Here is a 26465-nt window from a genome sequence, read left to right as displayed (position 1 = left end):
TGTGAGAAAATGTTAAGAGGCATGTGGAAAGTCGCGCATGAACCCCCAAATTGTGCTGCTTTACAGCTATGATAGGAAGGCAAAATGTGGTGGCTACTCTGTTCAGTATTCACTAGTCACTTTTGTGCCACATATGTGCTTTTTATTGTTGGACAACCCATTGACTCATTCCATATGCTTCGGGGCTACCTGCCAACACATAACCATTATTCACTCATGACGGGTCGTCTGGACCAAGCTCCTCGAGCCAAAATCCGCGGTAGTGTTTTTGAAGACCTCGCCGTGAGATCTCTTCCACCTCGCCTGGAGTCAAGCGGAAACCAAGGCTCTTCAGAGCCTGCTTCAAGCGCGTTTCCCGAGAACTAGTCGTTATGGCGACCATGCCGAGATCCATCACCCATCGCAACGCAATCTCGACCTCCGTCACGTTATATTTTTGAGCCAGTTGCGAGTAGAGATCATCCAGCGGTCCTGGTTTGGCCTTAACCACAGCTGATAAGGGCGCATAGGCTGAGAGGACAATCTGCTTCTGCCTGCAGTATTGAACCAACTCCTGGTGTTGCAAGTACGGATGGAACTCGATCTGATGCACCGCTGGAATAACTGTCGCCGTCTCCAAAACAGCCTTCAAATGCTTGAGCAAATAATTGGAAATACCTATCGACTTCGCCTTTCCGCTCCGGTACACGGTCTCCATGTCCTTCCACTTTGTTTGCAATTCTTCATCCGATTTCGCCCAGAAAGGAGCATGGATCAGATACTGGTCTACGTAGGTCAGACCAAGTCTCTCAAGAGACCCTTCGATCGCCTTTACCACGTCCGGGCCGACGTTATCTTTGACCGAGGCTTTGGTGGTGATGTAGAGATTCTCACGAGAGACTCCGCACTCTTTGATCGCGAGGCCTAGTTCTCTTTCATTTTCGTAAACTGGGGATTGGCAAGATTGTTAACACTCAAACCTTTCACGACACCACGAACTCTTACATTCGGCTCCATCGAGATGATAATACCCTAGTGAAATGGCTGTTTTTATCTTCTCGACAAGCTGTCGATCGACCTCGCCGCTTTCGTTCTTTTGATGGGCTGTTCCGACTCCGAAAGCTAACTGGAAGAATTGGTAAGTATTACATTTCATAAACTTGCACTAACTAAAGACCCTCTCACAACTGGGATTTTGTTCTCGTCTCTGAGCTTGACAGATTCCATCGGCATATTTGAATTGGGTTCCTGGAAATCGAGGATGGTGGAAGAAGAGAATATCCAAATTTGGGGCCATTAAAAACCGACGGCGATGTGCAGAACGCTTACTGAAGAGGAATAATCTGATTGACGCGGCAGCGATAACATACGACGCCAGACCTTACCTGCGCCCAATCTCACTGCAAGCTTATCGATTGTGCAAGGGTGGAGCTCGAAAAGAAATCTACGACCCACATCACCCACTTTTGGCCACGCGAGGTCATTTTGTACCACTCTGCGCGCCCGAACCGAGTTTCCTTGAATCCAAACATGACCACCAAGCTAGGAATATCGCCATTGTCGATGCTTTATGGACCTCTAAACCAAATTTAACGAGATAAGCCAGTCATCACATTTTACACGTCGAGATACCGCATAAAGCCTGGAACGCCTGGAGCAGGACCAAAGTTTACAGGGTCCATATCTCTTGGATTGGGATAGCTACATAAAATGCTCTTTTTCTTTTTCATCTGGGATCAGAACCCTTTCCCCTATGGGGAAACACTACATCGCCTGACGACTGGGGTGATTTCGTGCTATCACCATAGTAGTGCTGCAGCGCGTTCTGGTGATTCAGGCCTTGGTCGAGACAAGTCTTTTTGCCTCGTAGTCAACGGCCGTCGGGAGCTCGTCGACCAGGCTGTGCTGTGAGTTTGACCACCCAAGGAGGTGCCGAGCCCGGATTGCCTTGCATCGGCTGTTTTGGCCCCAAATCCTCGACCCAAATGCCGTGATCTTCTCGACTTCTTCCGGAGATAGCTTGGCGACATGATTGTTCTGAATCAAGCCCTTGTCCGCCGCAATCTTTGTGATTCTCCGGCAAATATCACCCCAGACCTGTCTCATTCAAATTAGTCCCTGTGTACATGGAAATAAGCCAGGATTTTGCACTTGCATGTTCTCCGCCTTGTGCGAAATAGTAACCCTCAGCGCCCCAGGTAGCCTTGTTCTGGCCTGACAAGGCTTCCCCGACCAGCTTCGCAAATAGGTTGCTCAGGTCGAAAACATGCACATTGGTCCAATTGGCTTTGCCCTCGCCTACTTGGAACCCTGCGCCTCTCTTCAGGATCGCCTCAGCGAGCATAGGAATCTGAGCGCTGCGCTGGTTTCCGGTGCCCCTTCCGATGCCGTAGATGGTTGGTGGACATACAATGGCTGTTTTGATAAGCGTGTTCTCTCCAGCAGCTAGCACGATCTTGTCGACCTCGCGGTGGAAAGCTGCATCCGGCAAAGAAGTAACCTCCTGGATGCCCTCCCAGTCGTCGAAAATCTTGTCCGAGTGTTCGCCATACCTGTCTGTTTCCACGTCCTTGAACATCAAGATACCGGTCCCGCTGTTGTGGATCAAGTATGACTGCTTGCCCTGAGCTGCACGTCGTTTGAGGCCAGCCACAATGGCATTGGTGGCGGGAACGTGATCCGCATCTGCTAGGTTGACGACGATGTCAGCTTTAGCCGCTTCCATCTCAATCAACGAGGTGTTGTCTAATGAGCCGTAGATAATGCCAATGTTTGGGTAGGCGGATTGCAAAGCGGCTCCTCGCGTTTCGTTTCGCACAAGGGCCGTAATTGTTGAGACTACCTCCGGGAAGTTATCAGCTATCGCCTTGAGAGCATCGCCACCGATATAGCCTGTCATAGACGTCAGTTGGTTTTCTCAAGCATGCCATAGTCTGCCGAAGTCCATGAGCTGACCTGTGGCTCCAGTAATGAAAATTGTCATGGTTGCACCGCTGGCGTGAAAGCCGTAGACTTGAGAACTCCCTTGGGTGTTGTGGACAAATGAGAGTCGGCTTTCAATACGGCGTCATCCCAACGGAAGAAAATACATTTATGATAATACATAAAGCCTCCTTCCAGGGGTGAGATGCAACAGTCGAAATACCTCGGATGGATTTACTTGGGCAGACCCACAGCTGCATTGGTCGACCTCTACGGCGTCACCCCCACTCCTGTTGTTTGCCCAGAACCAGATTCTGAGTCTGTAGGACCATGACCACTCCTTTAGACATCAAACAGCCTCTGTTTCCATGTAATTGGATGTAACCCAATTACATCACAATCGTGGGCTGGGAGGTGTTCGGTCTCAAGGATTCAAGGGTGGCAATCACTCAAGTTCATTGCAATCTGAATTCATCTGCGGACGGTCTTATCTAATACAATACGAAGATTCGGCTCTGTCAAATGCTTACGTTCGCGGTCTCGCGCAGTGAAGCCAGATCCATATTGCCACATTGAGGTGTCTGGTCAAAGAAACCCAGTCCGACGCCGAGTGGACTCAACGTGCCAACCGGAACTCAAGTGCCAGGATATGGAAGATATCACTCCTGCTGCCTTTCCAAGGAACCAACATAATGTTCATAACTTAGCAGTGAAAGCGAGCGGGTCAATCATCACAGATTGATACCAGAAAAGGTCATTGCAGTAGATTCTGGCGTCGAGGCAGATGCTTGAGCTTGGCGTCGCCCTTGACAGAATATACAATAGGGGTGGAAGCAACCTTTACTAGATTTGGATTGAGCGGCCTAGCCCCCAACATTGGCTACTCAGATTATATAACGTAATTAGATCCGTAGCGCTTGAATCTGGGTTTCAGCGGTTGGTACTGGTTAAAATCATTCATTGGGAGCCCTGGTGACGGGTCATAGCGTGGCGTGCGTCTTCTAACAAACATCATGCTCCTTCGTGGGTAGTTGACAAGGCGTGAATAATTCAGTCGTCCAGGTTATCGAAGAAGATCATTCCGTGATGGCGGTCATTCACTTGGTGAGCTCAAGCAAAACGGAAAGTCCGGCTAAAGTTGACGGGGGGTGATATAGGTTCTATTCGCCTTCAGAGCCACCTCGAGTGAAGAGACAGTCCTTGATATATGTGGCCGCATGCTTGCGCTGAAAGGAAAGTGCATTCATCCTGTCACGAAGCGGACATATATCAAAAAAGTTGTCGGAGGACGAGACATCACAGCTGGGGGGCCCCACATCGTAAATTGGCCAGCACATCTTTGCATCTCGTCACAAGCTGACGGTCGTTTGATAGGGAAAGTATACACATGCGTTCGTCATGGAGTTCGAGAACGAGGGAGACAAACACTACTATCTAGAAAGCGACCCGGTGCATATGGCATTCGCGGATAGCCTGGATACTGACGTTGAGGATGTTCAGGCGTTGGATTTTGTGCCTGGCAGATTCTCACATTGAACCGACTGACTAGTGTTTCATAGCTGGCACAGCGGTTGTCCAGGACGTCGTTGCCAAATACCAAAAATGGGATGGGAAGAGACGGATGGGGCCGCCCAAGAGAAGCCTCGTCGAAAAGCTCTTTAGGGGCTACGTATGAGAATAGTGCCTTGTGACAAAACGTTGTTAAGTTTGTAGGGGATAATACAATTGGTCAAGTTAGACAAGCAGATGCAAGTGGCGACATATCAGCGGTTGATTGACATGTGTGTGTATTCATAGTCTTGACCTCTTGTAAAGGTTACTTTCCTCTAGAACTCAGTCCATCAAGGCCGGTTTCTTGAGGATTTCTCCTGGCGGGGCCGGCATAATTGCACCTTCTGCTGGGATGGATTTGCTCTTGAAATCATCACACATTTGTTCCATGGTGACCCATTCGACACCTTCATGTTTGTTGATATATTCGATGATTCTGCCAACATCAGTTCCGGTTACTTACAGGAATAATGACTCACCTTTCATGCATGAGAAGAACATGAGGCCTTCCAGAAACGTCGGGATGAATGGTCATTGGGAAAACGAATTCGTCGTACTCTCGGTAGTAGTAATCGAAATGGTCCTGGACAGTCAGACCAGGAATATTGTAAATCAAAAGGACTCACCTTCCATATGTCTTCGATATCTCTAGGATTGACCCAGCCATGACTGTTGGCGGAATTCTTCATAAACATCATTGGGGGCAGGTCGTCGATGTACCACGAGCCAGGAATTTCGACCAGGCCGGTCATTTTCCCAGGAACTAACGGTTTCATCCATTCGGCGGCCTTTTTCTTGTAATCGATCTTGGTCCACTGATCGCCGGTTCGTAACCAGTAAAGTTGACAATCTTCGTGTCCCATACTATGGTCGTATTCGATGCCGTAACTAAGTAGGAGCTCGGTGCCGGCTTCACTCACTTCCCACCAAGGAGCTACACTTCCTCGTGGAGGTTTACCACAGAATTTGGTAAGTAAGCGAAACGTGTGATCGAGAACGTGCTTTTGTTGTTCAAACGTCATTTCGGATGGATTCTCATGAGAATACCCGTGAAGACCGATTTCATGCCCGGAGTCCCGGACCATAGCACATTCTTCAGGAAACGTCTCCAGCGAATGGCCCGGAATGAACCAGGTCGCCTTGATGTTGTACTTGTCAAACAGTTTCAACAGTCTTCGAGTTCCATGGGTACCGGCAAAGAGACCTGATTGTGTAAGTACCTCTGCCCTTGAGCAGTTCGACGTCTCACCTCGGCTGATGTCGCTGGTGGAATCTTCTCCCCCATAACTCCCTAACCATCCTGCCACGGCATCAATGTCCACGCCATAACTGACGAGAACTCGTTTCTTTCCCATGGTGGTTGTGGTTTGAAGTGATCACCGCCTCGATTGTACCTCGAGTTATTGAATCTACAAACACCACAACGATAATAGCATAAGTACAGAAGTGGCCAAAGTTTGGCAACTCCAAAACCCCCGATAATAAAAGTGACGGTTATCAAACCTTGCTTGAGTCAAAATAATCACGTTGATCCCAATGGCCGTCGGATCTCAGCAGGCAACAGCCGGCATACGGTCAAACCTCTCGCCCTTATGAATTCTTCGAAAGTTGGATCGTTTCCGAGCGGCTGCGCACGCGGATGAAGTATAGTACCTTCTCAGAAATGGGGGTGCCTAGGAAGTTTCTTTACCTGGCAACATACGGTTGGCAGATCTTGACCGCTACATAATTCTTGGAAGGCACGAGACGCGCAAGTAGACCTTTCGAAGCATTGTTGGGGATTCTTCGAATCTTCTTTCCAAATGCATCAGAAATACAGATTGTGAATGAGGCTCAATCGACGGCCAAATTAACAAATGAAAAGGGGCCGGGTGTGGAAGTATTTGTCTTGGTGGCTAGGTAGTATCGCCAATTACATGGCCATACGAAGTAATATGAGACGAGGAGTGCACATCGTGGGACTGTCCGGGAAATTTGTCCCGCCCTTTCTGCGGTTGACTGCACCAGTGAAAATGGGAAATCCTTTACACATTGTCTTAGAGTGCTGATCGTCAGTTTCCCCCACCTTTTGGAAAGCTGGAATCATGAATGGGAGAAGTGACACGGTCTAACAAAAGTCGTTCGATCACCGAGGCAACCCCCAGCACCTTTTCCTCTTCGAATCTACGTCCGACAATTTGCAACCCAACCGGATGACCGTGCATCGTTTTGGGGTTGTACAGTTTCCAATTCCACTCGTCATACGGGTTTCTGGGTTGATGCTCCCGAGAGACATCGATCGCCGCATCAACGCTTCCCACGGGAAATGACAACGCCGGATAATCCAGAAAATTCCAAACTTTGGTATATCCCACCCATCGACAAGTTCGATGGGGTACGGCCGTGTGAGGCATGGTCGGCATCAACACCACGTCGACCGAGCGACCCGACGGTCCTCTGACGGAACTCCATTTGTCGTTGTATGCGTTTTGGGCGGCCAGTTTTTGTTTGTTCAGTTGCCAATACGCGTACACAGAAATAGCTTTGCCGCGATTGACGAGTGCTTGGACATGTGGAATGAAAGGCTCTCCTCCGGCTTCCACCTCACGTCGCACATCTTCACCACCGTCGGCCGTATAGAATTGGTCCTAAGCGAGGTCAGAATTGTGTGGACAAAGAGACAGGGCTGCTCACCATAATTTCAATACATTCTCGATGGCCAGTTGGATCCCATTTGACAATTTCATGTCCTGCACCTCGAATCTTGTCCACAAGTTCACCTAGTAGTCTCTCTATCGGTGGGTGCACCTTAACCACTCCATCGTCGACCAAGACACCTATGGTCAGCGGTCGAGATTGAACCTCGTCGCAAACGTCTTGTCTCCAAGGAATGGGGACGACCTTTGGGTCCAATGTCCACGGTTTTGATTCGAGTACACACTTCATCACCGTGCACAACGATGACAAGCTCCTCGTCATCGGCCCGACCGAAGAAGGAACGTGTTCTTGACCCTCTGTCGACACCGCAACTCGGCGATATGGTAACCTTGGACTCGTGGGTTTCAACCCCCAAAGTCCGTTGATGTGACTGGGAATGCGTATCGACCCGCCGATGTCGGTACCCCATCCGACCATGGACGCCTTGGTTGAGAGAAGCACACCTTCACCACCCGTCGAACCGCCGGGGGTGAAGTCGCGATTTTTGGGATTCGTCGTCAATCCCCAAAGAGGATTTTCCGTTTCACACCACTGGGCAATTAGTAAGTAAGTTGACCAACCGGTGTTTGTTCTCAGTCCTACCATTATACTCTGGGGAAGATTGGTCTTGGCCAGGATGACGGCACCCATTTGTTTGAGAACCTGTACGACAACGGCATCCTTTTTCGCCGGCTTGTACGCCCTCGACACGTACCCGATGGTCGAGTCGGCGCCTTGGACGTCAAATTGATCTTTGAGAGTGATCGGCACGCCGTGTAGGGGTCCAATCAACTTCTTGTGTTGTCGAAAGTAGTCGTCCAATCGATCAGCCTCGACCAGAGCATCGTCGAAAAACACCTCAGTCAGACAGTTTGTCTAAGACATCAGTTATTGCCAGATACGAGATCAGAAACCCCAACCTTTTGATGTGTCTCTGCGGCCCTTTTCGCACTGTCAGCAGAGAAAACTTGGCGAGACTGATTTTCTCCCACATTCGGACATAACCTTGCACAACATCACGGGCCGTGATCTCTCCACTGGCCAGAAGTCTAGTCAAGGTCTCGATGTTGTCAATATCACAGATGCCAACAGAACTATCGTGTTCGCCGTTGATGGTCTTGAGATGGGCCTCGACCAGATCTTTTCTCGTTTCACACTTTTGTCGGACCACTTCTTGCCACGGCATGGAAGACATTGTGGACTCTAATCTCTATGTCTCGTTCAACACCCCATCCCCAGTCGCCAGGTTGGTCCTTGGCAAGGATGTGTGAGAGCGTACTGAATATCAAGCAGGGTTTGACAGGTCAGTCCGGTCGTCGCGGAAATTGGACGACGCTGTGACAAAGCATCGAAAGACCCCGGGCCGACCAAGAGTGGGGGAAAGGATGGGACCTCGATGCCGAAGGGCTGACCGACCCACTTTACATGTACTGTACTAACCCCATTTTCGGGCGTAGCTGCGGATCCCTCTTTGGAACGCTCCACTGGCCGGAAGTCTAGCCTATTGGGCCGATTAGGGCTGCCCCAATGGGCTGTATCGCGGTGGGACGCTGTCCTGTGAAGAATACCTAGGGACCGCGAGCCTATGTAGGCATAATACTGTATGTCCTCACTCGGCGGTACGATGCGGCGTCATTTGAACGCAATCTTAGCAGGGACCCCAAACCGAAGGCTGCAAATATCACGTTTGCAGTCTTCTGGTTTAATGGGTTTCTGTAGTTCACTTTGCTCTGAGGAGCTAGCTAAGCCGCACACTGTCTTTCTCGTTTACCATGCGACTCAAGTCTCCATCCTATTCATTTCTCTGACCGAGGATCCTATCCTCAAGTAATCTCAGAGGCGGATAGCAAATCGCCGTCCACGCAAAAGCTACCGGAAGACCAAGCTGTAGCGAAGTGTTAGCCAAGTCAAATGGGTTTAAAACCCCCAACACAACGAACTCACATCTGCACCGTACTCTCCTACCAGACCGGCGATCGGCCCTTGGAAGTAGGTCTGATTCATACAGAGGACAGCACCAGCCCAGCCAATCAAGAAGCTGATGAAAGCGGCGACACCCACAGGTAACTTGCTCTTGTCCTCCCAGTGTTCCCAGTTGAACCCTGTCTTGCGCCGGAATATAAACTCATCTTCTAGGACAATCGCGATCCAGATAATCACCCAGTATCCGATCAGGCTGAGAAAATCCAAGAAGATCGACAGCAGGTGCTGACGACCAGCAATTGCGCACACGGTATAGATCGCTGAAGCAACGGTCACCCAGATTGACCGAGGGACCTTCACGAATGGGCCACCGAACTGCTGGAAATTTAAACCCTGAGAGATTCAATCAGTAAAGTTTAGAAAAATGGCGAACTGCAAGTAAACCGCCTTACCGCAGCATAAGTCGCTGGAATGGTGTTGGCTGCGATCCCGAGTGCAAGGATCACCGCACAGAATTTACCAAACCCTTGTAACGGAGAGTACGCCGACACAACAAGAGCACCCAATCCGGAGTTGGAAAAGGCCGCAGCCCATTGAGGATTTGTCGTCATCCCTGTACCGAGCCCGATGCCCAGAAACTCGATCAGAAGCTTCCCCAAAGTCATGCCCGATGTAGTCATCAGGCACATCATGGGCCGCGACGTCGAGACAGGGTAGTAAACAAAGAAGTCGGCCGCCGCTGGAGTCCAGCCCAAAGGACCGCTCGCGGTCAAGAAAAAGTAGCTGAGCCGGTTGCCCGCCAACGTTGCACCTGACCCTTTGGAGGTGGAGCCAGTATTGAAATGGGGAGATGCGCATCCGATCAAGACAAACAGTACAAGGACAGCTGGGATCGCAATCCACCTTCAGATGGCATCGGGTCAGTGTAAAGGAGCCATGAACGAGGGGTTATCTACTTACCTCTCAACGATGTGAAACCACCGGATACCAAAGATAGTGATGACCCACTATGCCGGGCACGTCAGCTCTGGTTTGGGGAAGCCCGCAGGAAGAGTTTCTCACGGTTATCAAGGCCGAGATGACAATACCGACAATGACGGACATGCCTCCTCCATGGACAGCAGAGAGAATCAGGCCGGCCACCACGCAGTTGACCAAACCGTAACCGACCTCGATGACCAAATTCAAGAGGACACATATCCTAGAGGGCCACCAGCCCATCGAGTAGCGCTGTGATCATAAGCCAGCGCATTCTCCAAAAGCTGTCAGCATCGAACCATGTGTAGAGAACTTACAGCAATAACCAACGTCCGGTTGCCTGAGAGCGGTCCAAACCCTGCGATATATCCCGGACACAATGAGCCGAAAATAGTGCCAAACATACATAGTCTGAGGTGATAAGCAGACCATTTCTAGCCGGCCTGGAAAAGGGAATCGAGCCCACTTACAGTACGCTGTCCACGAAACCCAAACCGAATGCAACTGGACCAAGGACTCCCAAGGTCAACTGATTCGCCGTGCAGCTGTGGACACCCCAGATGTCAGTGCGATCCGATTCAAGTCTGGCAAAAGATATGCCCAATTTTCTGTCATTCGTACTTGATACTGAACCACATGACTCCGACCGCAAGGTAGTCGGAGAGGGTGCATTTCTGGTTGCGAGCCTCCGGGTCGACACGCTCGATACCCCTGGCCTCCACACCGACGGCGGCGTCCAGTCGATTAGCAAACCGTTGTAGACGATTGGTCGCCAGGACAGACGTGACATTGTAGTCGATACAGACTCCTTGCTCGGTCGTAGACAATCTTGCGTCCTTGGCAGGAACAGACTGACAAGCTTTCTCGGGTTGGTCCTCCATCTGGCTTCTTCTCAATGCCGAAGTTTCACTATGTGCCACAATTGTAAAACAATGCAGGATGAACAGTGGGCTCTCACAGAGAGAGGTTGTACTCCGCGAGGGAACTTCGGAACTCTTTGAATAGCGCTCTACGCTCTGGATTGTGATGGCCAAGCAGACAGTTAATGAATGGTTTCTCACCCAGGAGTGGGGGTGAACTATCACGAGAGAGGCGCGATAAGAAACGCCATCCCGGACCTTGACAGACCCGACACCCTGGCTTCATTGTAGAACTGCCTGTGGTAAGTACTTGCTCCAAATCTCGATACTCAATCTTGGTTTTCCACCATCATCCTTCTCTACGCATCCCTCCAGCCGACTTTTGACCAAAGCGTAAGAGTGTAGGTTAGCTAGACTGTGTAGGGAGATGACAGAAACGCGTGCCGATCTCTTCTAATGAACTTACCAAGGCCAATGAGGGCGAAGCAAGACCTAGCACAAACACATGCCCGTGACTCTAGTCTCTCATAGATCTGTGCCCACTATAGAGAATAGAGTACGCAGGACTTGCCCAAAGCCTACATCACGTGCGTTGATGCAATGCCAAAGAATCCTGTGGTGGCATTTCTTAATATCCCTGGTCGGTCAATCTGTCACAGCGCAGGTTTGGCGGAGCCGAGTCGTAGTGCTAGCTGACGAGGACAAGGTCAGATCCGAGGAAAGTCGATAACCGATACGGAACTCCTCTCGGTACGTGTCATGTCCCATTGCCATAAGTGAATAGTAGCAGGAAAATTTGGGACCACTGATAACGATCTCGAACGATAACAAACCTGCATACAGCCAGCCGTAGCGTCCAGGAGTCTGCTCATCAGGTGCGGTAAGAGCAGTGGTTAATTATCAGGACGTTGGCGAATGCCAAAGGTGTGAAACGACAGATCTTGTCTGTCCCAATTGCTGCCACAAGTGGAGGTCCAAGGGGCGGGGGGCACGGGGGCACTTGGGTGAAAGGATGGGGGTAAGTTAAATCATACTCGAAGTAAGGGGCGTCAAGCTAGCCAGCCTCCTCATAACAAAAACTTGACATCCATCGACAATTGAAACAACTTGTAAACCCACCGGCGCAGAATAAATTCGGGTCCACAATGGGTTTTGCAGACACAAAGATCGTGGTAATCGGCGGGGGCCTGGGAGGCATGGCGTTCATGAATGCAGCCTTGTTCGCCGGATTGACCGACGTGCATCTATACGAGCAAGCACCGGAGTTCACTGAAGTCGGTGCGGGAGTCGACATCACGCGAAACGCTTGTCGCATCCTCGATTCGTATGGGTTGAAAGAGAAGATGCTCTGGAAATCCAATAGTGATCCTCCTCATTTTATGGTCTGCCCGCCCACTTGGACCGGGGGCGTTCACTCGTGGAACCACTGCTGATTGAGACAACAGGAGTACCGCGATTGGAAGACGGCCGAATACTTGGGCCAGATCGATGAATGGGGTGAGCCGGCCTCGCGTCAACTCCACCGTGCCGATCTTCTGGACGTGCTGAAGGATCGGATTCCGGCGGACCGGCTGCACCTTTCCAAGAAGCTCTCTGCCATCGAGCCCCAGGAACACGGGCCGGCATACCGAGTGATCTTCGAAGATGGAACCGTCGCCGTAGCCGATATCATCGTCGGATGTGATGGGATTCGGTCTCAGGTGCGCAAACACCTGGGACTGGACGATGAGCTGGTCTACTCTGGGCAAGTTGTTTATCGCACCTATATCGACTACAAGGACCTCCCACCAGCCACCGCAGAAATGCTAAGGCGGGTAGTTATTTTCCGGGGCAAGCACAAGCATATCCTCACTCTCCCAAACGGGAACGAAGCGTCCGGTTCGGCGCGGATCTGCGTGGTTGCATTTATGCCGGAGCCACTCGCGCAGTGGACAGCCCAGCAATGGGTTATCCGGGACGAAATTGACCACTTCGCTGCCCATATAACAGACTGGACAAGCGAGGCCCAAGACATCATTTCCGCTCTTAAGGCCGCGTCTCCCGACGGCAAAATGTTGAAGCAAGCCTTGTACGTGCGAAAGCCCGTCGACACATGGTTCAAGGTGTCGCCGACCCGACCGGATTCTGGGATCGTTTTAGTCGGCGATTCCGTGCATTCTACTCTTCCTCATCAAGGTACGACTTTTTCCCTGCTACCTTTTCTTGGGGGAGGTGAATTGATCCTGGATATGCTGACACTGGTCATTGCTCAGCCCAGGGGACTTGTATGGCCATTGAATCCGGTGCCGCGCTGGCGACGATTCTCAGGACCTGGAAAGACAACGACCTACAAAGCGCCCTAAAATTCTATCAGACGCTGCGAAAGCCTAGGACTGACAAAATCACTACGACGAGCTATGATGCAGGTAAGCTGGGAAGCGCCGACGATGTTGCCAAGGTCACTCCTACATTCAATCCGACAGTCATTCGCGATCGGATGAAGTGGGTTATGGAGTACAATCTTCTCCAGGATTTGATTTCGCGCGGAAAGGACTACTTGGACATTTCTCCCAGCACCGAACATGGCGCCAGACTCATTTCCGCTGCGGAAGCATGAACCCACGAGTCGGGCCGCAAGGGGTTTCGAGCATGACAATGTCTTGACTGGACTCTCTCCAGGAGTTTGAGCGGCTGTCAGACGTAAATCAACAATCTTGCATCCCGTGCTGACAATGTGAAGTCGAGCCCGCAACGTGGCCGTGGTAGCACATGTGGGCGAAAGAGGACGGCGGGTAACAGAAGCCAATGCAAAATGAGAGCAGAGGATTGCATTGTGTGCTACAACGGCGTGGCAGCCTTGGCTTGAGTCGCCCTGTCTTGGACATTGTAATGTGGGAAATACGGATAGAGCCCATCCTTTGATAACTTCAGCGATCCGGCACAGACACACAAAGACAGCGTTATGTTTGACGAATGTTTTGAGAATCAGGTTGAAATAACATACATTGGCAGGTCAAAAGAAGTTGTGGCCGAGCGGGAGCGATAGCATGACCCACTCTCAATGCCTAACACTACCTACAGTACTCGGTACCTAGCGAGCTAGGTACCCATCCCACACCTTCTACCAGCGTTGTACGCGCCTACGTCTTAATCGGTGCGGTACGGGCAATCAGCTGTACAATTCAATAGCTTGAATGATATGTCATACAGTCCCGCGTGCCATCTGCTCCCTCTCGATTATTTCAAACATCATATATATGCCGGGTATTTTGTATACATAGTCTTTTCAGGGTGGGACAGTTCCTCAGGAATAGAGATTCATCTTTCTACCTAGGTATGTTACAATCGTAGTACACGGCGCATTGAGACTATCTTGAGACACGGCGTCAGGCTTCGAGAAATTAAAGTGCCTCACACTGACCGATAGACTCCCTAGTTTGCACCCTCGATCTCCGTTTCCTCTGTAGCTGTCTCCCGCCTGTGGCCAGAACGCTGTCAGCCTTTGCCCGCAAAGCCGGCTACCAGCGTCATGAGAACTAGAAAATTTAGCAGGTCGTACTCAAACATATACACCCAAGCCCAATAGTCATGACCCTCCGCGCTCTTGCTAGATTGTTACAATGGCAAGTTGAACTGAGGCACAGCGTTTTCAGATTTGCTGCCCAGCACAAACCGTACACTCGCTTGCCAGTGGACGTTCCATGTGCACCGTTGACCATCTCTCCTTAGTAGTCAGCCTGCCTAGTGACTTCCCTGCGCAGCCACGGTGATGTTATCCCCGGGGCCAGACTCGCCGAGCGCAGCTCCACCGGGAAGTCATCGACTCATCGAGTCTCGGTTTAGCTTCGCTCCAGTTTCGAGCTTCAGGAGCATAAGATCACCTGTAGGAAGCGTTGTTGTTACCTGCCACAAGCGGATGCACTGCGGCAAGGACGACGAGGAAGGGCTGACCTGGATTACGGAGCGCCGAAGGCTTCCTCCAGAAGCCAGCCTAGTTATTTTCAACGGGCGGGTCGTTCCTGGGAGCCCTATTTGCGGAGGAGTACGAGAAATCAACTCTCAGTTTTCGACCGTAGATCTCCTTCTGTTGCAGCAGCTTCATCGCTTCCATGGCACTCTTGACGTCAATGAAGTCTGCATGCGCGAACCCTCTCGGTTGCCCGGTGCGTCGATCAATGGCGACACGGACATCGATGACATTTCTTATGCCACGGAACAAATTCGTAAGATCGCGATCGGTCATCTCGAAGGACATGTTGCCAATGAAAAGAGTCTTGGAGGGAGGATTGATGGGCTTGCGCTCGGCATCCTGCTTGTCGAGGATGCCGGAGTGGCGTGCAGCGTACTGAACTGTGATGCGACGACCTTCAAAGAGGGACATGTTAAGATTCTCCATAGCCGCATCTGCGGCCTCCTGCGTGGAGAAGTGGACATATCCAAATCTAAAGCAATTTTAGCAGGGCTTGATGGGCTGGAGGTCAGAAGATACTGACCCTTTGCTTAAGCCACGGGGGTCCCGAACGATCCTGCACGTGGTCACGGTGCCGAAGCGGGCGAATTCTTTGACAAGGTCGGTTTCAGTGACATCGAAGAACAAATTGCCAATGTAAAGTGTAGGCTTTTTGTCAAACATGCCAGCATTACCCTGGGTTGGATACTGCGAACGTGCAGTTTGTGAATCGGCTGTCAATCTTTCGCCCGTCTCAGCAGCAGGTAATGCCTCCTCTGTTGCTTCGGTCGCATTGGCGGTTTCTGCAACTGCTGGCGCAGGGCCGGTCGGCGCAGGCCCAGTCTCGGCAGTGAGCTTTTCATTGATCACTGCAGCCGGAAGAGATTCTTCTGCAGCCTCGGTGATGTTCGCAGACTCTGAAGCTTGGGGAGCAGCTCTTGTGCTGGCAGCCTGGGTTTGAGCTGCATTCTCGGCTGCTTCTGATTTCGTGGGCTCTACTTCAGTGACGGGAGGCTTGCTCTCCTTTTCTTGGGCTCCATTTGTGGCCCATCGCCGTTGCTGAGGATAGCATGCGGTGGTTCTCCCGATTAACCGCGACGTGGGAGCGCTGATGGAAGTGTATGTCCGCGATGAGGAGACAATGGAAGGTCGAGAGGTGAGAAAGCGCGATGCGCATCGGCGTAGTGCATACCTGGGCAATCATCAGCACACCATTTTCACATTGACTGGTAGCAAATACTTACATATTGACAGAAGAAGGCCAGCAAGATAACAAAGACGCAAAGAATTAAAACCAGCTATGCGGGAATGGTATCTAAGGGAGCAGAGAGATACAAAGTCTTCTGCAGCATCTGCTATTACGACCATTGGCGAGAAAAAGTTGAATTTGGTTTAGTCTCTTGGCATCCTCCGCACCTCCGTGTCGAGAGCCACTGCAGCCTCGCGGGTTGCCCTTTTTGCCAAAATTCCAGTCCCATCAGAATCCAACGAGGAGCTAATATCTGACATGGCACTCAAAAAGAGTCGAAATCGGTGCCTGCCATCAAACCCAACATCCTGCCCTGGAACTTCCGTCCAACATCCTGCCACTTGACCTGTATTCCTGCAACAAGAACAGGCCATGGCATTGCCATTCCCAACTCGGGATCGCCATCCACCTCGGGTATTGAAACGCCATCTCCCAGGCTGCTGGCCCAGGAGACTAGCTCTGCAAACATGGGCCCAAAGTCTGTGACCAGGCGTTCTTCGGCTGTTTTCCCGGCTTCGATGTTCAGGTCCAGAAGTGTCAGGATCAAGTGAAGAATGGGAGGGAGAACGATTGCATCGTGTGCTAGGTTAGGCAGAGTATGGAGCGTCGTCAGCATTAAAAGGGATTCGTGGGTTAGTGTGGAGAGCTGTAAAGCGTTCGGACCTATGGTGGAGAGGAGGATTATGAGTGTCTGCAGGCTCAGTTTCACCAAGGAGGGGTGTAGGAGGGTGGAATGTGCCAGGTAAGGCGACGTGGCTAGCGAAGTGAGGAGAAGAGTCAGTCGCGAACAAAGTGGTAGGTAAATTGCTTCTGCAAGCAGCTTGTGCAGGTCCTTCGGGATGCGTTTTGAGCGGGCTTCGAGCTTCGCGGCTGTTTTGGCGGCGACTTCCATCCGCGAAGAAAATGTACGGACCTTGAGGATGTCCGGCCCTGTGAGCTTATCGGCCGCTTGCAGCGCCATTGGCTGAAGCGTGCGATAGGACAGTGTTGTTGAAATGGTGTCAACCGGTGTCGAGGAGGAATAGAATGGCTCAAGACGCGGTGGTAGTCGATTTGAGGGAAATGCTGGCTCGTTCGGGCGTTCGGTCCTAGACGGTTTGTCGATACCATCGTCGATTCCTGCCAGCTCTCTAGCTCCCAGAGAAACTGCTGTCAACAGGGCCGCACGTGTTGACAGAGAGAAATCCCCTTCGAAATACGTGCTTATGATCCAGGGTCCCATTACCCTAGGTATTGAAACCAGACATGCGATCATGGCCTCCAGTCTTGATCGCTGCATGTCTTCCGTTGACATGCCTTCCTGCACATTCACAAGAGATGAAGCCAACTGGAAGATATTGGTGGATAATTCATCGCCAAAGTTTGCCTTCCGACGTATCAAAGATGGTGCCGTCTTGATTGCCAGCCCGACCACGGAGGGGTCGTCGTTTGCGTTGAGCTGCTTTATGAGGGATGTGATGTAGACTGGAGGAGCTGGTTTGCTTCGGTTGACCAGTGTAGGGTCTTCGTCTGAGTCGGAAGGATCGCTATCTGGTAGTGGATAAGGATGGAGATCCTCCTCTTCCTCCTCAACCGAGGGTGCTCCGTCCGAGTCGAAAACTTCCTCAATGGCCACAATCTTAGAACCCTGAGGTCGTGGCTCTGTTGATCGCCGTTTGCGGCTCGCAGGTTTTGGGGTCTTGTGGAAAGGACGCTTCTTCAAGGGCTCGACTGTTTTCTTCTGCAGCTGTTCCAAACCTCCAACTGCGTCTTGTATGTTGACTAGCTCCATCAGTCGCTCCGCCTCCTCACCTTCCATCTCCTCGACGCCGAAGTTCATGACCTTGTCCGGCTGATCTACTAGCCTCGAGACTGCGACCGCGACTATCATCCCCAAAAGCCGGGCGCGAGGAACCGATGCAGAAAGTCGATTGGAGACCGCCCGAACGAAAGCACTCGAACCCGAAAACTTTTTGACTAAGCTGTGATCCAAACGGTTTAGGTAGCCGAAGGCAAGCAGGATAGTTTGAGCGGTCGCTATAAGAGCCCAGGCACATGTAAGCACAGGTTCTACCATCTGGTAGGAGTGTCGAATAGAGAGGGTGGACGCGTTCTGCAGAGTTCACTTACACTCCTGCTGGAGAATAGCATCACGCTGAATTTGTAGTTTGTTCCCGAAGTTCTCCAGACTTCTCTCGAGGATTTGCTCAAGCTTGTCTGGCAGAAGTTAGCCGGTTGCAAAAGGAATGTGAGACAGTTGTTGAACCTTGATTCGTCGCCAGGGTTGCAATAACAGCCCTACGAGTATTCAGACCTAGACCAGCGTATTCTCCGTTTGTGCTCGTCAACCAATGAATAACATGTGCTTCCAAGAGGGGGCTGTTCTGGACGACCCCGTTGATCATGGCTGCCACTCCACCGACCGTGGAGGTATTCATCTCCAGCAGCTCCTTCGGTCCCACGATATCTGCTCCGTTGGCGAAATATCTCCGTGCAAGGTCTCGTAGGATGGTATCAAAGAGGACTTTTTGATCATACGTTGGAAGACCCTGGATTAAAATATGCATTATGGTCCACAACGCTCGCTTCCCGAGAAGAAGCGAGTTGTAGAGCTCGCTGACTAACGTATCTATGATTTTGTTAGTAGGTGTGTACGCCAAAATGTTTGAACGAGTCATACCGCGATACCCAAGATTAAGCCCGCGTTTCAGCACCTGGCAGAGAAGGCTCATCTGCTGGGAATTGGAGTGCGGCATCGTGTTGAAGCTTGCTGCGGCGGACGAAATATTGCGTGCAAGCCATCTCGAGTACTCATTTCCGTCCCCAAGCCATTTGCCATTCTCTCCTGCTCCTTTCACGTCCCGAAACGTGGCAAAGACTTGCGACATGGTTGTGAGGATCTTGCTGCCTGCAAGCAGAGCAGTCGCTTCTTGCCAGAAGACACGTCGCTGCGTATCTGCGGGAATAGTCTTCACAGCATGGGATAAGAATTTGGAAATGATCGTGTTGCCGGCAAGGATCGTCGATAGAACAAAGACGGTATCTTCCAACAGCGAACTATCTTGGCCGGCGTTCATAGAAGAAAGGCGTCTGATTTGCATCAATAGTGCACCGAGTCCGGCGACACTAGTGAGAGAGGATAGCAGGGCTGTTCTGAGCTGCATATCTGCTCTCGAAAGCGTGGGTTGTCGCAAATGAAGCCATTGGTCGGGAATGGTGACAGTGACGAGTATGTTAATGATCTGGGAGGCCTTGGGCGCCGGCACGTGAATGTTGAAGTCGTGTCTTCCTTCAATGCCGTATTGAAGATACTGTAAGACGGCTGCCAGGTCCTCGCTGTTTGGTTGATTCTTCAAAATCTCAAGCGCATCATCGAGTAGCGATGCAGGTGGCGATTTGTCTAGATAAGTCTTCTGGAGGAACGCCGTAGAGTCTTGACGCTTATGCTTCGTCTGTTGCACCTCTGTAGATATCCGACTTGTAGACGTGCCAACCGAGGGACGAAGACTAAGTGTGTCGTCTGCGCTGTCACTGGCCTCTGTTGTGATGTCGAGAACAGATATCTTAGGTTGGGTACTGACTTGGCGTGATACTGGCGCAGGATCTTTCAATGACAGGGTCTCGAACTTGTCAATATTCCTCTGCACTTTGCGGGTGGTCTTGATGGGCTCCAATAGGCCGTCCATGTCCGCGGTCGCATAGTGATGTGGTGATTTTGGTGAAATGGTGCAGTACCCCTCAGGGTTGAAGGAGTAAGTCAAGTTATCTGAGTCCGCTGGAGGCTTGCATACGCCAAGATATTTTGTGTAACATCACGAGTGCTGGGGAATCCAGGTACACTGGCCCACCCATCTGACTTCCATTTTCCTAGTAGTGGAGCCCGACATTCAATCCCAAGCTCAACGACGATCACAATGTGTTTTGTCAAGTGTGTGGACGAAGTTCAAAGGCGATGTCCTACAACACCATGTCGTTGACCACGGCTCCATTACGGCATTTTGGAAGGAACGATTAGTATGAGCAGACCTTGAGGAGGTCTGTCAACATGATCGCAGTGGGATGCCATTCAGTATTACAGAATTGATTCACTATTTTGCTAGGCTTGGGGATTTCTAAATCAGAAGCGACCTGATTTTCCTGCATTGCAAAAGCATTCCGCCGCCGAGGGTCAGCACAGGCCCTCCCGCCGAGATCCATATCGTTATGTGTTGCGGACTAAGTGTCAGAGGGATACTGGGGGCCCCATTATTCACGTAGGTCCTTCAGACTGTTGAGGACATCTGAGCCGAGACACGGTCTTAAGGAGGAGTTGTGGTGGAGATAGCCGCCGAGGTGGTGGTTGTTGAAAGTCGTCGAAGGAGGAGGACCAACCTAGGATCACCAGCGTGTGGTTAGCGAGATGCTTAGCCCACTGTGGTGGTCGTCGTCGATGATGAAGTTGTCGTAGAAGGAGGAGGACCAACCTGGGAGCCGATTAGCGAGATGCTTAGTCCGTGGTGGTGGCATAGGTTCTTCAGGCTGTTGAGGACATCCGAACCGAGATTATTCCCCCGGACTAAGAAGCCGAGGAGGTGCTTTGAATGATTGTTGATGTAGTTGTAGAAGGAGGGGCACCAACCTGCGAACTAATGAGCGAGATGCAGATGGAGCGCCAGAAAGAAGGAGGAATCAGTGGAAGCGAGAGAGAAAGCTGCATACCGTAGGATGACTCTCAATGCACTGGCAGAAGGTGGAGACGATGGCTCCAGCTGTCTTCAGGAAGCTCGACCACTGGGCCGCCTTTGCGTCCACGGTCGTTGTGGTTGTGTGAGAAGGAGTGGTCGTGGTCGCATGGCGTTTCTTGGGAACCACTCCTTTGTATTCGGCAGCGGGCGTGGCTCGCGCAAACCTGAATCTCTTCTTGCTAAGGATGGTGGTTGAGACAGTCACTAGACTACCATGAGTTCCCTCACCAGCCGGAGAAGTCTTCAAAGAGCATTACCTGTCGTTGGTGGATAGTGCGCTGAGCAATAGCTTTGCGCTGGAGGGTACGCGCTGAGAGGTGATAACAGCTCGTAAATCCCTGAATTGCAGACATTGCTGGTGGCGCCGCAGATAGAGGCTATAGCCACACAAAGAAGGATGATGAACTTCATGGTGATGGTGGTCACAAAGGATATGTGGTTTGGAGTGGTGGTCGAACAGGAATGTTGTGATCTGAAATCAGTCGTGAAAGTCTGGTGCTTTATATTCAAACCTCATGTTGAACACCGTTCTATGACAATCTAGACCATCCAGCTTCTGGATTGTAGGAGACGGAAGATCTGGAGACGACAAGGCAATTGCAGGGGAGAGATCGTCATGACTGCTCAGAAGGAAGCCCTTTGCATCCAGACAGAGTCTAGGCGACGAGGCCATTACTTTCAGCTCGACCTTTTGACGCCTTCATGTTCTGGCCTGCACAAGAGACCCTGACAGATGATTGAAGTACCGAGTACCTTGCGGTGTCAAGAGGAACAGTGCTGAGCTGAAGGAACCGTGGGGTCGCCTCGAGCTGGCTGCACGCCAGGGCAGAGTCTAAATGACGACCTGCCGTGTTTGGGGCAAGTCTTTGCTCGCGTATGCGTTTGCCGTCCATCTGGACGACCGGATCTGCGTGTTTGAGACAGAATGGGGAAGAATGAGGGTGTTTGAGAGGTTGCGAAAGGCCTGAGATCGGCCGGTGCTAAACCTACCTGTCATTCAGGGCGGTATGCAGGTACATGAAGATTGGGCCGGAAGACATTGCGCTGGCCAAAGCAAACTAGCTCCAAAAAGAGACCGCGTGTCTCGATCATCCGTGTCGTGAATGTGGATGCAGAGGCGTTCGTGGCGCCAGCTGAATCTTGGAGGTCGAAAAGAATCCCAAGATCGAGCCTGCCAGCTGCCCTGCGTTAAGCGATGCCCGTACCTAGGTACCTTTGTAGCTTTGTCCACAACCGGTAGAGCGCAGCCCGCGGCCATCCATTGTGGTTCTGGACCCTCAACATCCTGGTTTGACTCTTCCCAAAAGTCCATCTCAAGAATACTATCTTGCTCATTATTTCAGCATGTTCCGTCTCTGCCGGACCAAGTATGGCAGGAGCGAAAATGCAACCGAAGCATGCTCGCCAGCCTCGGCCAGTTCTTCTTGCACTAGGGATGCACAGGGTTACTAACCTTTGCCATCAATTGTCTAGTTCCCCAAACAGAGTCCCAAGCTGCACACATTCGCGCGAGCGGCGTCCAACTGAGGCCAGGCTCAAGAAGTGGAGCTACAGCTTGCTCCTCTGTGGTGGCGAAAAAGTCCGTAAAAGCTTGTATCTTCCCCAAGTTGTCCCCCACGTGTCTCTAGAGCGGCATCGTGAAATCCAGACTCAAATATCACGACCAATGCCTTGGTGGAAAGGGTTGTTTCTCCGGTAGGACGGTGCGACAGGTCAAAAAGCTCCGGTATCAAAAGGGCGACGTTGACAGTGTCCGCGAGACGATTTGTTACGCTGTACCGGAATTCTCGCAGTTGATCATTTGTTCTGAAAGAAGCTCTGCATTGGCCCTTGGCAGGCGATCAGTCTGAGGAAGCGGCGATTTATAAGCAGGTCATCCCTGGGTGACACGATGGTTCGCTTTATGTTGGCATAGCAGTAGGAACAAGAACAGTTGGGATAGAGAGCGCTGTGAGAAAGGATGTCGGTTTTTGGTTACATATTACTGTAAGGGCAGCCAGGCAAAGCAGCATCTGACCGCCAAGATGCAAGGCACGAAAAGTTGAAGCTTCGTAAGTTTCTCCAGTTGGAAACTCATCTCTAGACCCCAAGGTATAAATTCCTAGACGCCATTCCACAAGGCTTGATGCGATACATGAAAATAAAGGCTGGCGGTTGAGGCTTGAGATGCGGTTGCCTGCCAGCCAATCTCTGTGTAGCCAGCCGATCTCTTCGTTGTAACAAGCCACGCGAGCGACTGCAGTGAAGGCTTCTCCATTTGGACGACTGCATATCAGATTGCAACTCCGTCATTCGTTGAAATCCTACTTCAACGGGATCAAGGATTTCTTCGACACCGAGGTATCCCTGTCAAGAGACGCTTGTATAGTTTCACCATGTCGATACCCATCTCTTCCCTGCTCACAAATGGCACCCCCACGCCTCCACGCGATCGATGGTAAGTCTCCTCAAAGCCAGTGCGCCGTGCACAGTGCCCCCGTCTAACAGCAATAACCAAGGACCTACCTTGACCGCATCTTATCAACCACGTCACCGTACGCAGGAGAGGAATTCGTGCCTGGAGAAGAGACAATCAACGCTCTTGAATCGTCACGAGTCCTCGTCATCGGCGCCGGCGGCCTAGGATGCGAGATTCTCAAGAATCTGGCCTTGTCCGGCTTCAAGGACATCCACGTCATCGACATGGACACCATCGACGTCTCCAACCTGAACCGTCAATTTCTCTTCCGCCACTCCGACGTGGGCAAATCCAAAGCCGAAGTCGCCGCAAGGTTCGTGGAGAAACGTGTCCCGGGCGTCAAAATCACCCCTTACAACGGTAAGATTCAGGACAAGGACGAAGAATACTACATGCAGTTCAAGCTGGTCATCTGTGGGCTTGACAGCATTGAAGCCCGTCGCTGGATCAACGCCACGCTCGTCGACATGGTCGACATGGAAAACCCGGAGTCCCTCAAGCCACTGATCGACGGCGGCACCGAAGGCTTCAAGGGCCAAGCGCGAGTCATCCTGCCCAGCCTCACTTCGTGCATCGAGTGCCAACTATCCATGCATGCACCCCGTGCCGCGGTGCCCCTGTGCACGCTGGCAACCATCCCGCGCCAACCTCAACATTGCATAGAGTGGGCGCACATCATCGCGTGGGAAGAACAGCGCAAGGGCGAGACCCTCGACACGGACGACCCGGAACACATCTCCTGGCTGTATACGACCGCGCTGAAACGTGCCAACGAGTTCAATATCTCCGGTGTGACGTACTCGATGACTCAGGGCGTGGTGAAAAACATCATCCCCGCAATCGCGTCTACGAACGCCATCATCGCTGCGAGTTGTTGCAACGAAGCACTAAAGATCGCGACGTCCTGTGCGCCCTTTCTGGAGAACTACATGATGTACACGGGCGACTCCAACGAAGGGGGCCTCTACACCTACACATTCGCGGCAGAAAAGAAGGACGATTGCCCCGTTTGCGGGAACCTGGCCCAGACGCTGACCATTGATCCCGAGTGGACGCTGGAAGACTTCCTCGCCAGTCTGGCCGAGAGGGCCGAAGCGCAGCTGAAGAAACCGAGCATCCGGACCGAGGCCAAGACGCTGTACGTCCAGGCGCCCAAGAGCTTGGAGGAGCAGACGAGGCCCAATCTCTCCAAGCGGATGAGGGAGTTGGTGACTGACGGCGAGGAAGTCGGCGTCAGCGATGCGGCGTTTATGATCAGTTTCAAGTTTCGGCTGGTGTTCAAGAAGTGAAACAATGAGTGCCAGAACGAAACCCCCGGAGTTCCAAGGCTGATTGCGGAATACTTGAAGGAGCAAGTTAGAAGCGGACAACGGCTTCGGACATTCAAGGCCTTTGATAATGGATCTAGTTCAGAAGATGCCCCAAGGCCGCCTTCATGCAATGCTGGAAATATGCTCTGGAGACAAAAACCCAAAGCTCGTTCTATGTCTATTGAGATATCCGACGCCACCACCATTTTCATGCATGCTTAGACCTTTTGAATATGTATGCTGCAAGGGTTTGATCGTGCTGTCGAGCTTCCTTGGCCCCAAAGCTCGCCCTTTGGCGAGTCCCAATGTGTCTCTTCAATGTAAAATCGTCTCCCTCGGCTTCAGCACACAGAAATGACTGTTGGGCCGTTTAATTTCACGCCTTCGTGTTGACCGCCCCACTGACCTGAATCAGGTCGACAACGAACCCATTACATATCGGGTCGCATAAAGTTTTTCGCCTAGCCCCGGGATGGAAAGGGGTGGTCTATCCCCACGTTGCTGGAGGCTTCTGCCGCCTGTTCACTGCCCGCCTCCTTAAGCCTTGCTGATGTGCCGCTGTGGAAGAGGAAGTGATACCAGAGGTCTCTGTCGCTCACTTCCACTTCATCAGCCAAAGTACCTCCGCAACGCCTCATAGATGCTGAAAATGATCGCTGAACTTGGCGCCGCACGGAAAACTGTGATCCCACAGCCTCGATAGAATCCCTTGAGTCCTTGTTCTCGCCACAAATCTCGGCTCGTCGAAAGGAACGTCAGTCTTTTTTGTCCAGAGGTGACATCGGGACTGGACGTCTGCATGCGTGATTTGATCGTATCAGCCGGATAAAAAACAAAGTTGTACGACATGCCCGCCGCTGCTCCTGCAACCATCTGCTGCCACACCTTGACGTCTGATACGTGGTTCAGACTGGGATCCGAGCGGAGGAACAACATTTTAACACCTTCGTAAGAGCCGAACCATGCGGCTGAACCACCTGTTTCGCGAATGAGTGTGCCCAGCTGGCCATGCCAGAAACCGAGAAGCCCTTGGGTGCGGAAGACTGTGGTGATGAGTTGCATAGGCCCGGGCGGGCGAGTCGTTGTGTAACCCAACTTGGAGCCGAGGTTGGACGGGGGCAGGGGGACTTGCATCTTGCATTTGATGAGTTCGATAGGTGTGAGGAGGAGGGACGTGAACGCTCCCGAGGCCGCACCGCAGCCAATGAGGTAGGAGAAGGGGAGTTCAATCTTGTCCTGAGGATTTCGGTCTCGCTGGGCACGCAGGGAAGGGGTTGCTCCCACAACAATGTCTTGCGCGACTCGATAGCTGAAGAACAAGGAGGATGTTTCGATTGCGGCACCGAGTAAAGGGGCACTGATACCTCTATACAGAGACACGAGAGGCCCCTCGGGCGACCGAAATGCGGCGGAGAAGGCGTCGAGGGGCCCTTGCAACCGGGGTACTGTGCCAGGCTCGTGGGATTGGGATTGAAGTCGGACTTTCACTGTGTCGAACGGGTATTCAACGAACTTCCCCAGTATTCCAGCTGTTGATCCATAGACTATATCCTTCAGGGCTTCCAGGCTCTGGCTTGGAGGGGTGAGCAGGAGCTCCGACTGTTGGGGGGTGGAGGTGCGAGGAGTTTGACCGTTGCTCTGGTCGAGGCCAGAGACTGACTGCAGCTCATCTTTAAAGGCTGCCATGCAGAGGGTGAGTGTGAGGAAAGGAGTCAAGAAAGGCTATCGTAGTAACATATTGCGCTGTGTGAGAGAGAGGGGCTCGCTGAAGCGAGGGAAGAGCGGTGTCGTCGTGTGCGAAAACCGGAGCGGAGTGTAGAGCCAAGTGACACACCAACAAATGAACTGGCTGTGGAAATGACTCGAGGAAATTTTATCATGAGGGCCAAGCATAACACTGCCAATTTATAGCAGGAGGAAGCCGCAAC

At 51.7% G+C, this 26465-nt stretch overlaps 11 protein-coding genes across 11 annotated transcripts; 2 read left to right on the top strand and 9 right to left on the bottom strand.

Annotated features, from left to right (window-relative positions):
- Positions 1–214: 214 nt before the first annotated feature.
- On the bottom strand, positions 215–1212 carry Z520_05199 (uncharacterized protein; the record flags this gene model as incomplete). The annotated part of the gene is made up of 3 exons (XM_016775702.1): positions 215–927; positions 985–1105; positions 1165–1212. 3 exons carry the CDS (start codon positions 1210–1212, stop codon positions 215–217), a joined length of 882 nt encoding a protein of 293 aa, XP_016632861.1.
- Positions 1213–1812: 600 nt separating this feature from the next.
- Positions 1813–2962, bottom strand: Z520_05198 (uncharacterized protein; the record flags this gene model as incomplete). Its single annotated transcript, XM_016775701.1, has 3 exons — positions 1813–2053; positions 2106–2871; positions 2935–2962. 3 exons carry the CDS (start codon positions 2960–2962, stop codon positions 1813–1815), a joined length of 1035 nt encoding a protein of 344 aa, XP_016632860.1.
- Positions 2963–4734: 1772 nt separating this feature from the next.
- Z520_05197 (uncharacterized protein) lies at positions 4735–5807 on the bottom strand (the record flags this gene model as incomplete). The annotated part of the gene is made up of 4 exons (XM_016775700.1): positions 4735–4888; positions 4932–5035; positions 5079–5656; positions 5702–5807. The coding sequence occupies 4 exons, from the start codon at positions 5805–5807 to the stop codon at positions 4735–4737; spliced, it is 942 nt and encodes a 313-aa protein (XP_016632859.1).
- A 696-nt stretch (positions 5808–6503) lies between these two features.
- Positions 6504–8323, bottom strand: Z520_05196 (uncharacterized protein; the record flags this gene model as incomplete). Its single annotated transcript, XM_016775699.1, has 4 exons — positions 6504–7079; positions 7126–7680; positions 7732–8004; positions 8081–8323. The coding sequence occupies 4 exons, from the start codon at positions 8321–8323 to the stop codon at positions 6504–6506; spliced, it is 1647 nt and encodes a 548-aa protein (XP_016632858.1).
- Positions 8324–8920: 597 nt separating this feature from the next.
- Positions 8921–10910, bottom strand: Z520_05195 (uncharacterized protein; the record flags this gene model as incomplete). The annotated part of the gene is made up of 8 exons (XM_016775698.1): positions 8921–9013; positions 9073–9444; positions 9504–9954; positions 10012–10058; positions 10114–10281; positions 10347–10440; positions 10500–10574; positions 10651–10910. The coding sequence occupies 8 exons, from the start codon at positions 10908–10910 to the stop codon at positions 8921–8923; spliced, it is 1560 nt and encodes a 519-aa protein (XP_016632857.1).
- A 1124-nt stretch (positions 10911–12034) lies between these two features.
- On the top strand, positions 12035–13485 carry Z520_05194 (uncharacterized protein; the record flags this gene model as incomplete). The annotated part of the gene is made up of 3 exons (XM_016775697.1): positions 12035–12271; positions 12335–13064; positions 13142–13485. 3 exons carry the CDS (start codon positions 12035–12037, stop codon positions 13483–13485), a joined length of 1311 nt encoding a protein of 436 aa, XP_016632856.1.
- A 1374-nt stretch (positions 13486–14859) lies between these two features.
- Z520_05193 (uncharacterized protein) lies at positions 14860–16169 on the bottom strand (the record flags this gene model as incomplete). The annotated part of the gene is made up of 3 exons (XM_016775696.1): positions 14860–15310; positions 15362–16009; positions 16153–16169. The coding sequence occupies 3 exons, from the start codon at positions 16167–16169 to the stop codon at positions 14860–14862; spliced, it is 1116 nt and encodes a 371-aa protein (XP_016632855.1).
- A 162-nt stretch (positions 16170–16331) lies between these two features.
- On the bottom strand, positions 16332–19731 carry Z520_05192 (uncharacterized protein; the record flags this gene model as incomplete). The annotated part of the gene is made up of 4 exons (XM_016775695.1): positions 16332–18082; positions 18176–18262; positions 18312–18674; positions 18726–19731. The coding sequence occupies 4 exons, from the start codon at positions 19729–19731 to the stop codon at positions 16332–16334; spliced, it is 3207 nt and encodes a 1068-aa protein (XP_016632854.1).
- An 869-nt stretch (positions 19732–20600) lies between these two features.
- Positions 20601–21180, bottom strand: Z520_05191 (uncharacterized protein; the record flags this gene model as incomplete). Its single annotated transcript, XM_016775694.1, has 3 exons — positions 20601–20663; positions 20744–20973; positions 21027–21180. The coding sequence occupies 3 exons, from the start codon at positions 21178–21180 to the stop codon at positions 20601–20603; spliced, it is 447 nt and encodes a 148-aa protein (XP_016632853.1).
- Positions 21181–23144: 1964 nt separating this feature from the next.
- Z520_05190 (uncharacterized protein) lies at positions 23145–24516 on the top strand (the record flags this gene model as incomplete). The annotated part of the gene is made up of 2 exons (XM_016775693.1): positions 23145–23206; positions 23268–24516. 2 exons carry the CDS (start codon positions 23145–23147, stop codon positions 24514–24516), a joined length of 1311 nt encoding a protein of 436 aa, XP_016632852.1.
- A 630-nt stretch (positions 24517–25146) lies between these two features.
- Positions 25147–26223, bottom strand: Z520_05189 (uncharacterized protein; the record flags this gene model as incomplete). Its single annotated transcript, XM_016775692.1, has 1 exon — positions 25147–26223. The coding sequence occupies one exon, from the start codon at positions 26221–26223 to the stop codon at positions 25147–25149; it is 1077 nt and encodes a 358-aa protein (XP_016632851.1).
- Between the last annotated feature and the right edge of the window lie 242 nt (positions 26224–26465).

This window comes from Fonsecaea multimorphosa, assembly GCF_000836435.1.
Source record: "Fonsecaea multimorphosa CBS 102226 unplaced genomic scaffold supercont1.9, whole genome shotgun sequence".
NCBI lineage: Eukaryota > Fungi > Ascomycota > Eurotiomycetes > Chaetothyriales > Herpotrichiellaceae > Fonsecaea > Fonsecaea multimorphosa.
This window is presented reverse-complemented; position numbering and strand designations above follow the sequence as displayed.